General features: G+C 29.4%; 1 protein-coding gene across 1 annotated transcript in view; it reads left to right on the forward strand.

Annotated features, from left to right (window-relative positions):
• The window catches only part of LOC114124947 (insulin-like growth factor-binding protein complex acid labile subunit), a 56091-nt gene extending 40805 nt beyond the window's left edge, over window positions 1-15286 (forward strand). The window contains exons 2-4 of the mRNA XM_027988399.2: window positions 7274-7382; window positions 12846-13229; window positions 13352-15286. Of these exons, the coding sequence (XP_027844200.2) occupies window positions 7274-7382; window positions 12846-13229; window positions 13352-14056 (1198 nt within the window). The 3' untranslated portion in view covers window positions 14057-15286. The remainder of the gene's footprint in view (window positions 1-7273; window positions 7383-12845; window positions 13230-13351) is intronic.
• The last annotated feature ends 841 nt before the right edge of the window (window positions 15287-16127 follow it).

The raw sequence follows: 16127 nt of genomic DNA on the forward strand, positions 1-16127 counted from the left end.
ATAAATTAAGTATATAATTCCACTTATATTTTCTCGTATAAAACAGTAGGTATATTTTATTTAATAATAATATTATTCACTTTTATGGATTAAAAATGATAATATTATATAATATAAGGTAAATTAATTCAAATTCTATTTTGACGCATTTTTTTTTTTTTTTTTGACTACATCGTTTTAAAATGAAAACGAGTACAACATTTATATTTATTGTGGTTGTAACTAAAAGATATTAAATTACAGAAATTAAATTCGTTCTGTTGAATGAATATCATAATGTATTATGTTTTCATAAATACCAATGTATAATAATTACTTTTTTCAATCATATTTTTAAATGGTTTTTATATTTTATAAATAAACATAGGTACATGATTTTTTTTATGACAGTGCCTATGGGCTATTACTGATCAGTTATCAAATAAAAACGGAATATATTTTTACTTTTGATTTTACTAACCTTTTATTTATATTTTTAAATATTGATGGGTATACATGTAATTATTATTTTACATTGAATATATTATACACACAACTTATATCTATAACCAAACAATACAAAAAAACATTTTTTTTTGTTTCATAAATAACTAATACATTTAAAATATATTAATTCGAAAATGTTATTGCATATCTTTGATATAGCACATGGAGAGCACAAAATACAATTAATGAAATTCGATCACTATTAAAATATTAATAATTGTTACAGTGTAATAATAATATTATGAATTTTTTGATTGAGGGAAGGTGAATTATAAGTATAATAATTTTATTTTATAATTCCTATAAAATAATAACACATTATTTAATGTGTACATAGATTATAAATTGAAGAGATTAAGTTCCTATACGAAATTAACGGATAACAATTTATACGTAAGTTTCTATATTAGTTATATACATATTATGTAGATTGTAGACACGCGTATTTCTAAAGTTTTCTAATAATACTATAAATATGAATAAATTAATTTTTATGATACATCACAGTTGTAATAATTGATTAACCATTGCCCGCCAAAGTCATTTTTACAAATATGATGGTTTTTACTGTTCATATTTTTAACATTTAATAATATTAAGTAATATTTCCATTTATTAGTACTTTGTTTAAGTTATACTGTTTTCAACAATGTATTTTAATCAAAGCTATTTTATTATTTTTTCACAGTAACCTGAGTAACCCCTTTTAATCACGCGTTTTTTGTGTAATGTATGTTATTCATTTTATAATAATGTACAATAGAAAAGTCTACTATTAGCTTATTAGCTTTAGATTAGTTTATTTTTAAAACTTTTAACTTCCATATTCGTAAACATTTAGAATAATAATTTATAACAAAGGGATAAATTGCACGTATATAAGTACTCTAAAATATTAACACCAATTTCTAAAAAAAATAAATTAACAATAAATATTGTTTATACGACTTTTTCACTTTATTATAGCTATGATTAAACTATTTAAATTTCATATAAGTGAGACAGTTACTAATATAGTTATATTAATTTAAAAATTATCATTAGATTATTTGAATATTCTTTTTCTCCGGTGGTATTTTTCGGTGAAATCATTTATGTCTAAATGTGTTTTGAATTTCTCATTAAGAATATATTTTATTCAAATCTTGTAAATAATAGAATATTTACAAAATATTCAATTATTCAACTTTTTTCTAAATTTTTTATTTTTTATTTATTTAAATGTTTTTTGTTTCCCAAATTTTAATTTATGCTTAGATTAGCTACTATATTTTAAATTTCTAAGAAATTTGGTCTGAAATTTTAAACTACATCAGAAATGATTGTTTCTATCATCTATCACGACGATTTACGAGTATTATTTTGAAATAAACAACACCGATCTAACGTACATATTTTCGAATGAAAAAAAATAATTCTTACGTAGATAACAGTTCAGTTTAAAGTGGGCGAGACTAAATATTATTATGTTTAACTATATTAAAACAATATAATTTATTCCAGTAAGTAATATCCCTTGACGTAATAGTTTTTATTTCAAGAGAATCTCTTATGTTTCCACGAATCATTCTTCAATGATTTACCATTTGTAAAAATCGTTTTTTGCCATAATCGTGTTAAAAACATGAGTATACAGTATACTTATATTATTTTGTTAACGATACATAAAGTCAAATATATTGGGGAACTGGATAGTATGTGTATGGATTTTAATAGTATTTTAGATAATTTGTTGTCATATTTAATATCATGTTAGCCATTTTAGTTTTTATTATCTAAATGTAACCTTTTTAATAAAATTAATTAATACTATAGAGTCTACAGTGTAGACTGTTAATTGGTAGAAAACTTTAAATACAATAAAAAACTTATTGTTAATTTTATAGAAATTACTACTTATCCTACTAAAACTAAATATTAAAACTGAATATCTATATAAAATGTAAAAATTATTTCTCTTATTTATGAAGATGATAATTTTGAATCTGGAGCCTATAAAGTCTAATAACACTAATAACGGGATGGCTGTATTAGTTATACCTATACTCATGTGTTTGGGGGCACTGTTTACGAAACAATGTCAATATCTCATTTCCGACGGAAGGACGATAATTATAATTGCGTTTCATTTATACAGCGTTGAAAGTTTCATACGTATTGTACTTGTTTAAACATAAGCTCCGGCCTGGTACAACGGAGAAGCTTGACCGTATGCCACCACTCGTTTTCAGTCATCCGACGAGAGACATTGATAAAACGGACTTCGAAACCGGAGCCTCGCAGCTCGCCGCCTCGTATAACGTATTTATACACGTATTGCTATTTGTGTTGAACGTGGGAAACCGGTGGTTTTGTGGTCCGCCGTCGTCCGGCAGTTTGCCTCTAATCAGTCCGTTGCGGTCACTGATTACATGCGCGACTGCAGCGAGTCCATTGTGCGCGGCCGCGTCCTTCTTCCACCCCCGCTACTAACCACCACTTTGCGCGGAATATCACGTTAGCTCCCCATCCACTATTTCCGGAATCATCTGCATCTATAATACTTGAAAGTATAGCTTTACATGTATAATATTATAAAGATAAACGAATAATAATAAAAAAAAAAAATCAATCGTGACCTTTTTTCGCGGTATTCCTCTCTCTGAGTACATACAATACCTTTTTCGCAAATCCAATTACAGTTAATGTATTTTAGAAACTTGCGTTTTATATACAATGTCAACCTATTTATAACTGAGGCCAATTTTGAGTATCAAACTGTTGTACAAGTATGTCCAGTCTATGTAGGTGACTGTGATCTATATTGCGATTAGATATATTATTTATAATGTTATATGATTAGGAATACTTATTATGTTTGAATAATTATTTGGTCTGTAAGTTGTAACCAACACACGAGTACATTGGTATATTTACTGTTTTTATTGCTATACCGGCTGGCTATAAAAGTACTTATATTGATTAATTATGATTGTCAGTTGTATACATTGTTTAAACGAGTAGTCGGTATACATTCTGAAAAAACATCTTCTGACCGTATGTATGACTCGTAATAACCTATTCAAAATTGTCAATTTCAACGCAATAATACAACGCGCTCCGTTGATCTTAAGAGTCACTTACCTACATATACACACACAATGTAAGTCTAAATAGATTTATGTTTCAGCTTTTCTCTTAATTAACTTGTAGAAAGCATACAGTGGGTAAATAAATTGTCGTTCGTTTTTAATATAAAATACTTATAAAACAGCAAAAACCCATGGCCGCGCAATATAAAATAAAAGAAAAACGACTAGCGATTCGATTTAGTATACATTCCGTTGTCTATATACGGGCGGGGTACAACAAATACGGCAAATATGACATGGTCTGTCGGTCGGGTGGGAAGGATGTAAAGTGTGTAGGTACGGTTACGAGTAAAATGTTCGCGTAATGAAGACAATAAAACGAGTCGGGTATTACCTTAATAATATTGTAAACGTTTTTCTGTTTCTGTTTTTTTTTTCCAGAATAGAGGTAAAACGTATTTCCATCTCTTGCTTTCTCTATCCACTTTTTCTGCGCGGCGAGCCGTTTTTGAGAACGACGGAATATAAAACAATCAAATTTGTACATAAAGGAGCTTCTGCTAATTCCGGAACTGGTAGAAGATTAAACTTCGCTGACAACAAACGGCCGGCCGGGGAATGGGATGAAAAAAAAAATATGTGTATTATTACGTTGGCAAACTCTAGACGGTTTTTTCTTTTTTTTTTTTTTTTTTTTTTTTAACGCTGTTACTGTAATAAAAGATCTCGCAAATATGATTACCTACCGACTACCACCTATCCTCCCTTCTTGTATTTTAATAATTCGGCAGGAGCGTTACGTGAACCATAATCGCTCTATAACATTATTGTTTTTCTCCCGTTTGTGTTGCATACCAGTAATTTGAGAATATTTTGACTAAACTTAAATCTCATTAATATTTATTATTATTATTATTAGGTGCAAAAGCCGGCAAATGAATAACGAATATAATATACTGATTGAGGTACGATATTTATCAGAGAAATAATATGATAATACGTTAGTTTAGTATAGATATGCATACGAAATTAACATAGACTACGAAAGATGAACATAAAACAAAATGTTAGAGAAATGGTTTCGATGTTGACTGGGATACAATCTTTACAATAGCGTATTTATTGTTTATAAGCTCTGGAACTGTAATATAAGTACGAGCAGACAATAATAGATTGTATTTAGCGAAGGCGTATCAATCATTTTCACATAATGAGGCGTATGAGTTATGATGTTATAATATAATAATTATAATTTCAAGAGAACTGAACTTTTTCCGCAAAATATTTAAACTTTTACTTTTATTTGTGATTATGCTGAGTAAATGCAGAACGTACGAAGGTATTAAGTTTTGTGTTGGTTTTTCAAAAGTCAAAAGCTTAAAAAATATAGAAATATTATTTAAATTTATTGAAATATTCTATTTTAAATTTTCGGACCGATGAGTTGAAATTATCATAGTCAATAGAGACATTATTATAATTGAATGTTTTTTTTTTTTAAATTTTATTAAATGTTTCATGTAAAAATAGTTAGTCAAGTTTATACTATCATATAATATAATTGATCACTATTCAATAGAAGTGTGAATCTTTTGTTGATTGGCATTTTACAAACGGGTTATTCATATTCCATAGTTAATATAGTAGTAAGTAGTTTTTGCTGTAGTTATCAGAGATTTAAAATCGCTAAAATGATTTTATGCAATATCATTAACTATATAATAAAAGGAAAAAAATATTTAAAAGTTTATGTATTTTAATACATTCATAATAATATGTACAATAAACCACTGGCGGCTTTCACCTTACGCGATATTTTTAAAGAGTGGATTTCGAGTGCGCATAGATCTGACGAATACCCCTCACTCATATCGTTAAAGTACGCAGTGTGCGTTCTTTTCCCCCATTCTACGATTTTAGTGCTTCGTTTATTATACAGAATAGTTATTTTATTGTCAACCAAGAAATATTTATGGAAAATATCATAATTTACAATTGACCTGTAAATACCAATTTATCGTAGAAAAATAGAATATATAATATATATTATGTATCGTTTAAGAAAAGAAAAATGTTTTAAAAATATTAACCAAAAACTCGTCTACAGGTTTACGGTAAAAAAATCACCCCGTATATTATATAAATATATTTTTTTTATTATTATGGGATGAGCGCGTATGCGTATATTATAATGATCGTCTAGAAAAACGCCGAAGGGGATGATATCGAAATGGAGCCGTGTAGATGGAGTGACGCGTACTTCCGAGCACGATGACATTATTTATTGTTTTCGATGGACCATTGTCTGCAAATGTGTGTCAAAGTGTGTATCGGATCTTTTCATAATATACTCCCGAGTTTGCAAATAGCCCCCGAGGAGTGGAGTAGGAGTGTAGGACAAGTCAAGTACCTGCGTATAATGCGTTTGTTGTACGTAATATTATGTAGTTAGTTATATATCGGGTGATTCACTAAGCATGCTAACAGTTATTTTTTATCTATAGAAATCAAAACGTACAAATCTTTACAAAAATAGGTAGTATATTAATATTGGAAAATGTGCTGTAAAAATATAACAATTTAAACGAAGAACATAATGAAAAGATACTCATTGGTGACACTTGATTAATAGTATTATAAATTACTTATTAAGAATCTATAAACATTTTATTTTTTGTAGTTTTTAGTACAATACCTATCTAAAATATAATAGTTTTAAATACTTAAAAATGTTTTTATGTAATTGAAGGAGTATCCTTTGATTAAATGATTTGTGGTCTACGCAGGATATACATAAAATATAAAATAAAATAGATATAATATTTAGTGTCATCTATGCGCCTTGTATATGATACTCCAATTATATTATTATTTACTTTTTATTCTTATTTTATAAAGTGTATAATAGCTCAACAACTACTTGTTCAATTTCGAGAAATCAACATTTTTTAAAAACATCAAACAATTAACAATTTATAGTAAACATGGAAGCGCTCCTATGTTTTGAAAATAAGGGTTGTTTTGGGCCATGAAATGACTTAAATTCATAAAAATCTAAAGGTCAAAAATTAATTCAATGCATACATTTAGATGAGTTTGCTTAGTAAATCACTCTGTATGATATAGCATTGCAGTAGTTGACTCTCCTACTGTACATACATAATATACCTACATATACTGTACAAAAAATGAGTAAAATATACTAATAGGTATACTATACATTTTTATTCATATGCAGCCTGTCAACTTGGTATATTCGTGGTGTGTAGTACTATGAGCAAGAAATGGAAAAGTTTTGCGTTTTATCTCGTCAAACCGCTATGCTTCGGGATTGTCAGTGTTGGACCGAATACGCTCTTTTTATTTTTATATTTTATTTTGTCAACGCCGTGTTAACTACACAAACTCTTTTTACCACTACATTATATTTATACTTCACAACCCTATATACATATTTAACAAGTCGTCCGAAAGCCTTTTCGCTTGGCCGCAATAACCTAAAAACTTAACATTCTAAAAAGAAAGAGAAAATACACACAGACACAGACACACACACACACTCACACAACATTACTGTATACGGTGCGAACGAGCCACATCGGTGCTTTGCGGGCATACGCGTCTTGCGGGAATAGAATTCCACCACGCCGCGAATTAATTTGAATCGTATTTTGTAAACTTTTATTTTCATCTTGCAAAACTTTTTTGTTTTTCAGACAAATGAACGGCATGCGTGCTTTGATGGCGCTGATTTTAACGATAACTGCCAACTCGGTGCCGTCGTGGACGTGCCCTTCGGACTGTATCTGTTTATCGCACACGCAAGTAAATAACACAATATATTATTATACATTATTATACTCGTCGGTTGTGGGGAATATATAGCTGTATTACGCTGTAATATGGTGCACTATTATTATTGTATAATCTCCCGTTTAAAATTTGGATTTATTCCAACTACTGAACTGGACACCGCTGATATATTAAAATTCACTATTGTATATTTTGCGCCGCTCCTGTTGTGCATAAATATCGTACTATTATATTACACGTTCCCGTGCTTACCGAATCAATTACAGCAGCTGCTTTACGTGGAATATATCAGGCGGAGCAATAGGTTTTCCCGTTTTTTTTTTTTTTTTTTTTTTAATTCACAAAGGTTTTTTGTATAATAGTATAGGCGTTTTTTTTTGCGTTGGAATACAAAAAGGGTCCCTTACGTTTCTAGAAATCCTATATTCAATTATATTTTATTTACGAAAAAAGTTATCTCGTCGATTGTCGTTATATAATGTTTAAATGTGATTCGGTCGTCGACACGGAAATAAATAGTCCAGATAATATGCACAGTTGTTAATGGACGTGTTCACTGTACAGTACAAAACTCCAAGGATGCTAAAAAAAAGTTTTGTATTTTGCATACATATTTAATGTTCGATATTATTTTCAAAATAATAAATTGTTCGAGAAACGAGTGTCGGAGATTAAAATAAAGTTCATTCTACTTAACAATTATAGTATAATAATATTATCTAATATAAGTTAAATATTTCATTTAGTAATTCGATAACAATAAGAACATTTATTTTTATTTTTATAATATATATTATTTTAAAACAGATTAGATTTATTGTTTTGGTCTTAAAGATATATGTTTTTATTTAAATATATTTTTTAGTAGAAAGTATAAAATCATAAATGTTACAGGTATTTTATACAATATTTCGTTGTGCCAATTTTCCATTTTGCAGTAACCAATATAAGATTAAACATCATATTTGTGTCTTTGATTATTATCTTGCTTTAATTTATTGTTCATATCGGTTATTGGTAATATTGTTACGGTATAAATATATGTGTCAATAAAATATTAAATAGGTGATATAGTAAAGTTGATAAATTATCAAATTTAGATTATTAGAAAATCTAAATGACCTAACAGAATCATATAACAATAACTATGAGTTAGGTTAGCCCAACAATTTTAAAAATTGAAATTTCTTCTATGTTTTACAATTTGCAGAAACATTAAAACATTTTTTCAAAATTATTTCCAAATAACTATCAGAACCGTTGATAAAATATTATACAAACTATTTGATAAAATGTAAAGCTTATGTTATCATAATTCAGTATACCAATAATTTGAACAATATGATTGAGTTGGTAAATAAATCACACTTAATTAGTTCTTAGTTTTATTTTATTGAACAAATTGTAGGTATATTGTATTAATGTGTGGGTCAATTAAAATTATATAACTTTAATCTGTGCTATACGAGTAGATGTATTAATGTATCATATAAAATACCATGACGAACTCTGTAAGCGTAAGCTGATATCAACAATCATAACTTTATAAAATATAAATTATTATTATTACTATATATACTTTATTTGCATTATATTATCCAGTATCCACCTTATCAGTATACCATTACAATTGGTTTGACTTAAGTGAGTAGAAAATGGAATTGCAGCTATCTATATTAATTTACTTGAAAAACCGATAAAAAATAAACACATACACAAACACAGTTGTAATTAATTATAATATTTGGGTAATATAAAATTCATATTATAACCAATCCCCATCATTTGATGGAGAATGTGATTCTATTAGTTTCATTATAATTTATGCATTTTGTTAATTAAATAGTTACAATAAATATTTGTGCATAGGGTAGCAGGCAGCAGCTTCATTGCTCTATACCTGTTACTTAATCAACAGTATCTCGAATAATTCGTCTACTCTTACGAGTTAAATAGTCAGTTTGTTGTTATATATTTATTCTGACTTGAATGGTCTAATAATGTATAATTATATTTACTTTGTCGTGTTTGTGTTATGTAAAGAATTTATTCAGATTGTAGAAATCTGCTGTTTTTGGTCAAAACACTGCATGCTGGCTTTGTGATACGATCCCCTAACACATTTCGTAATTTTTTATCACTATATTGTTAAATATCAACAACAATTTTCGCAATAACAACACATACCATTGTTTTCATTTTTATTATATAATAAAACTGCAACACCTAAAATGTTCAAAATATACACACACACACAATTTACTCGAATATTAACTATTAACTCATTATTTTTATTTGTCCGTAAATCTCGATAACTGCAATTGCTGATTGAGTGGCTTACATTAACACTGTACACACAGTTACGGATATTATAATAAAGGTCGGCGAGTATTTCCAAGCAGTGTTGGAGAGGATAGTTGGTGACCGGGTTCGTGTATACTGTATAAATCACGTGATATTTTACGCTCCCGCTTTGAACATTTTGATTTAGCGATAATTTACTATGAAAATAAATAATTATTTTAATATGACGATAGTGATTGATTCACTATTCAATAGAAATTATACCAGCTAGGGTTATATTTTGACACAATATAACTTTGAAATGAAAAAAACTGTTATCGTAAAAATAAATATTCAAATTATATATAATAATATATTTATATTAGCTATACAAAGAGAAAAATAATATCAACAGTAATTCATTTATGTTAAAATATAAACTTTTTTCTAATCAAAATGCACGCATAGAAAAGTAGAAATGTACGATTATAGTGAAATGAAATTATTACTTATTACACATAATAACTATGAACATAAGAACAAAAAAGTTTTAAGACATGAATTTAAAATTCAACTTACAATTAGAATTAATAGCAAAACAATTTTATATTCTCTAATTTCAATTAACTAATATAATGCGTAATTATGGTATTATAATATAATACCATGTAATCGTAACGAGATCACTAACATTTTGAATATTAATATGCCTTAGCGAGATTTTACTGTGTATGCGCTGGGCCACGAATTGTTTGAGCAGAAAATCTTGAAAACGAGCAGAGCTCACAAGTCTTTCACTTCGCTGCGTCGACTTATATAGTAGTTATAAATAAGATAAAATGGATGGAAAACGTAACATATATAATATACCTATATATATTACTTGTACAAGATGATTTGTTTTGTTATACCTTATACTACTATATGATATTATTTCGGAGTTGAGACGAGTTAGTGACCTAGGTAGTAAATACAGTAGATATGGTGAATTTGGTCGAGTGAGATATACATTTGCATATTTAAAGTTTTATTGTATAATATTGTCTTATCCAACTCTTCTCTCAAAGTGGCCACTCAAGTCGTTTAAGAAAATTTCTTGATTACATTGTATATTTTATAATTTCAATAACTCAATCATTGAATTACGAATCAAGAATCATCTCCAATTGTTTTAATTCTTTAACCGGAGTTGAAATTAATGACATCAGTAGAAGGTTCTAATCGGACCTACCTAATGGATGATTGCATGAGGTGAATGGGTGAGTATATATTTGTCTTACAGCATTAAATTTAATACTTATAAAATAGGTACTGTACAAGATCACCGTCTCTGGAGGTCAGGGGTATGACTTGTGAAAACAACACTCACTAACTTTGTAGCTCGACAATATGGTCCATATCTTTGTATAGACCTAAACTAGTCTTTAAAGTTAAGTGATTGGTCTGTATTTGTGTACAGCTAATAGTTAGTTGGCTAGTATACTATAAAAAGTAAATAGTGAATAGTAAACTGAAACCGTAATACCGTATTCTATCTGTGTGTGTAAGTAGCTCAATCAGCAGTGGCGGTGATAGTTGAAATTGCTGGGCAAACGTTTTAAAATATTGATGAGCTACATCGCTAAATTGAGTACGAATGTGATATGATGAGTATGTACTTATATTTGTAGGTTTTAGTGATTGTTATTTTACTCTGGTAAATATAGCAACAATAGTATTTATGGTAGTGTAACAATATGGTAATAAATAATATTCACAAATAAATATAATTAGATGTACTAAAATCCGTAGCACTAGTTGCTTGGCGCTTGAGGATAATAATAAAATCGTCAATCTTTCTCGACTATAATAATAATAAGGTCTTTCTAGCCATTGATGCAATATAAGTAAATAACAAATAATATATATTACACAATTGGTAGGTAACATAATTACTAAATAGGTTAGGTAAACATAAATAAAAGTCAGCATACAATCGTCTGTCCAGAAAAATGTTTTGCCTGAAATCTGAATAAATTCTTCACGACACAAGAGTCAAATATAAATATATACGATTTACACACTTATGAAATTAAATATAAATATAAATTATAGTTTTAATTTTATTAAAGTATAGTTATGAGTGTGAATATATGTTACCAATTTAATTATTATGTGTATAGGAAATTTATGATAATTTACTCTAAATTTAAATATTTAATAAAATCTTTGTGTTTATGCTTATTTTTCAAGTAGCAAATATATATTTTATAATCTTAAATTTTGTGACAATTTTACTAAATATAAATTATATACTATTATATTATATTGTACACTAGTTTCTAAACTATATGCCACGATGTTAAACACGTATTGATATTAAAAAAGTGTATAAAATAATTTTAGAAAATTTATGAACACTTTTAAGAACTTTCGAATATTTTCCTAGATGAAGGAGGCTTTGAAATTTCGTTTCTAGACCCAAATTTTAAAGTTACGGCCCTAGAGCTATTGGTAATTAAGTAACTGGTATTGAAATCACTACATTATATAAAAATATTTATTGTATTTATTAGTTTATTAAAAAAAATATGTATTGGAACTATTAGAGTCATATTCTCGATTAAATTATTGGAATAGATTATAATATTGATGTTGTATTAAAATTCACAGATAGAACATTTACAAATATTAAAACTAATTAGTTTAATTAGATGATTAATAAAATATAAGTGGCATAGAGGATAATATCAAAATAATTATGCTGAATACTGTTTGAACATAGTTTACCCATACCATGATTATCAGCCTATAAATGAAATTCTCAGCCTCGAATCATTATAATTTAGATGCCAGACCGTTGTTACTGTTTTATTTCAGAATTATTAAATGGGAAAATTAACTCCCCTCGCTTGTTAGAGAGACTCAGAATTCGCGTCCCTAGCAACACTCGATTTCATGGAACTTTTTATACATCGAAAAGCCAGTCTAACTTTTTCGTCAACGCTCTTCTTCTTAAGATTTTACGCGTTTACCATTAGTATACATTATGAAAAATGCATGCCTAGGTGGCTTTTTATGTTATTGTAATCATTGTTATATCATTCTCTATTGTCATGTCGTTACCTCGACGATATGTTGTCTGATAAATATTTAGACATAATAATTTGTTAATGACACAATATTGTCAATACGTGCGCTTTATCGTTTCAGATCCTCTGCAACTCCGGGCACCTGACGTTCGTGCCGCTACGCGACCTACCTAAGACCGTCGAACATTTGTCGTTGACCAAAAATAATCTAACATACTTGCCCACCGATGCTTTTACCGGTCTCCGACACCTACGAAAGCTGACGTTGGATACTAATCGCATACGCCGGTTGGATCGGTTCGCGTTTCGCGGGCTCAGTCGGCTCCGGGAATTATCTATTCAGCACACGCCACTTGAGTCGCTCGATAAGTTTTCGCTCGCCGGTCTTCAGAACGTAACGGCCATTCTGTTGGGGTACAATCAGATAAAAGTCATACACGAGTTCGCGTTTGCCGGCTCGGCCAATATTAGGCTCATACTGCTCAACAACAATCCATTGCACACGGTGAGAATTTAAACGGGCCGTTTGACCATTTGACTTTAGACTGTAGACAAGGACTATGATATTAATAAATTACTTTAATATGAAATTTTTATGTATGTACCTTGTTTGTACCTTCTATGTAGGTGTCTGCTAATGCATTTTCTGGTCTAACAAACGTTGAACATCTCATCATGCCGTCGGGTATCCAACAACTGCAGCCGGATTCGTTCAATGGGCTGGACTCGGTGGGCCTTCTGAAGCTGTCATTCATGGACTTGGCATCTCTGAAGTCGCATACGTTCCGCGGTCTTAGCCATGTGCATGTGTTGTCCATCCAAGACTCGGACCTGGGCGTAATTCGGGCTGATGCGTTCTCGGGCTTAGCGCACGTTGGTAGTCTCAATCTGTTGAACAATAAGATCGATGCGATGCAGAGCTTGACCGTAACACGGGACAATCACATTCGACACTTCCGGTTCAACGGCAATCACGTGCTCGACAGTCCACGACGAGGCACGTTCGTAGGCCTTGCTTCCGTCGCTTCCGAAGGGTTTACTATAATCGGAAACCATTTCCCGTGCGACTGTCACCTATTCCGGTTTTTAGATGGCCACCCGTTTGGCAATTGGTCCCGAGATCTTTTTACCGGCAAAAATTATTGCATTTCGCCACTGGAGCTAAACGGACAGCCCATCGCCGTCGTCGATCCTATGGTCATTGACAAGTGCTTGCAAACGTCAGTAGCTGCCCCTCCAAGGACCAATGCCGACGTTACCACGACTGCGGTCTTGATTGCAGCGGTAATCTTCGCGTCGAACGGTTTGTTTTTGCACGACTTAGCAGTATGATTCTTTTGCATGAGGGGGACCGTCCAAAATCATCGTCAGTTGTTATATTTATAAATTGTCCATCGAATACTATTAAAATATTTAATTTATTTAATACCATTATAAATATTGCTATAACATAGACGTATGGATGTATGTCATGTGGAAACTGATAAAGCAAAAAATCATTTTAAATATTATAATACTATGTATTTAATTATCAAACAATCCTCAAGAGTTATTGCGAACACCATTTGACGTAATAGTGGTTTCGAGTGAACTTTAATTGATACATTTATAGGTAGGTAATGTTTTTTCTCATAAATGCTATTATAATATTTCAACGTGTAAATAATAATGATATATTGCAGTTACGTATTTATTTGATTGAATGTTTAGGACAAATGTATTTTCGTCACATATCAGTTACATATCCTTAAAGAAATTTTTTTTCTACAAATATAAAAATAACTTACGGACTTTGATACTAAGTACATTTTAATTATATCTTCAACATTTTGCTAGCTATGTATTAAAACATTATTATTTTCATATTTTTCAAATTAATTTCTAACTGAAATATATTTTTGATTATGAAAATATTACTCATTATGTCTTAATTAAACATCGTGTAAACCAATATTATGCTTTCCATGAAAAGTTAAATATTTGAAGTCTATAAATTATAATTAAATAGATTGTATTTTACTTTTTTTTAATTATTTTTCTCATTACTGGTCAAAAGGTAAAGTTAGATAATAGATGTATCATTATTTATGTTTTCACGAAAAATGTTAAATCGTTATTATTTATTAAGTAGTATCATTTCGTTATTTTTTAATGAAAATGTTGTAAAACAAAAATAATTCTTTTTTGTAGTTTATTTCAATTAATGAGTCGGAATTAAAACGACGATGAAGATATAAAACGTATATTAATTACCGATTATACTCTAATTTTCGTGATCTACCATGCGTCCTTAATCGTTATAATATATTATTATTATTTTAGCATACAACTTAATACTTATATTATAGCATTATTACATTTATATAATAAAATAAAGTATTATACTGTTATTTATTATTATGTATATAAAAATTAAAATGTTATGTTATTATCTTAATTTTCAGTTTGTAATATCGAATCCAATGTACTTGTTTAATTTATATTATAGTAACATATTATATTATATAAAAAAAACCACATTATTATAATAAGTTAACGAAATATGTATATACTTAATATATAACAAATATATGACGATTTTAAATTAAAAAATGGTAAATCCTCGTGATTTACCCGGTATATTAAATATATGTATTATTATTATTATTATTACTACCTAATATTATTGTTATTATTAAAACAAATTCAAGACTATTGTAAATATTTAAATACGCTCTATCATATTCGTAGAGCCGTAATACAACTTATATAAACAGTAGCAATAAAAACACGTCTGATTTTTGTTTATAAACACTCAGTTGAACAAGTGTTTGTGGAACGTCTGGAACCAAAACTTACTAATACATTTTAATCTGTTTATAAGGGGCAAGCTCTGCGAGCTGAATTCCGATACGATATTATGATAATACACAGCGGTGACCGTTAATTAACTGCGAGAGGTTTATGCAAAGTGTTGACCATTGCGAGGTCTGTTAATTACTGTACAGCAGCGAAAGCACGACCGTGTCCTGCGAATGTTAAACGTACCCATTTCTGCGGCGACTAAACAATATTATACTAACTATGCGGGAGACGACCGCGACGCGACGGCTCGATCGCGCTCGAATACGTAATACACGTATACACGTACTTAATATAATATAGGTACTATACACAGGGCGCATTCTACTTGTGTGCTAAATTACAATTAGAAGGTACATTGCCCCTGAATAAAAAAAGATTCAGAAAAGGTCATTCTAGTCTCGACGTGTCATATTTTTTCTATTCTTGTTGGGTGCTCACTTATTGAATACTGTCATTATTATTATCGTACCTGATTGATTGAATCGTAATAATAGAATGTAAAATATTTTCAAAGAATGGTAAAATATCGCCGCTTTAGTACAACAATCAGAAGAGTACT

The sequence above is a fragment of the Aphis gossypii genome, chromosome 2, assembly GCF_020184175.1.
Source record: "Aphis gossypii isolate Hap1 chromosome 2, ASM2018417v2, whole genome shotgun sequence".
Taxonomy (NCBI): Eukaryota; Metazoa; Arthropoda; class Insecta; order Hemiptera; family Aphididae; genus Aphis; species Aphis gossypii.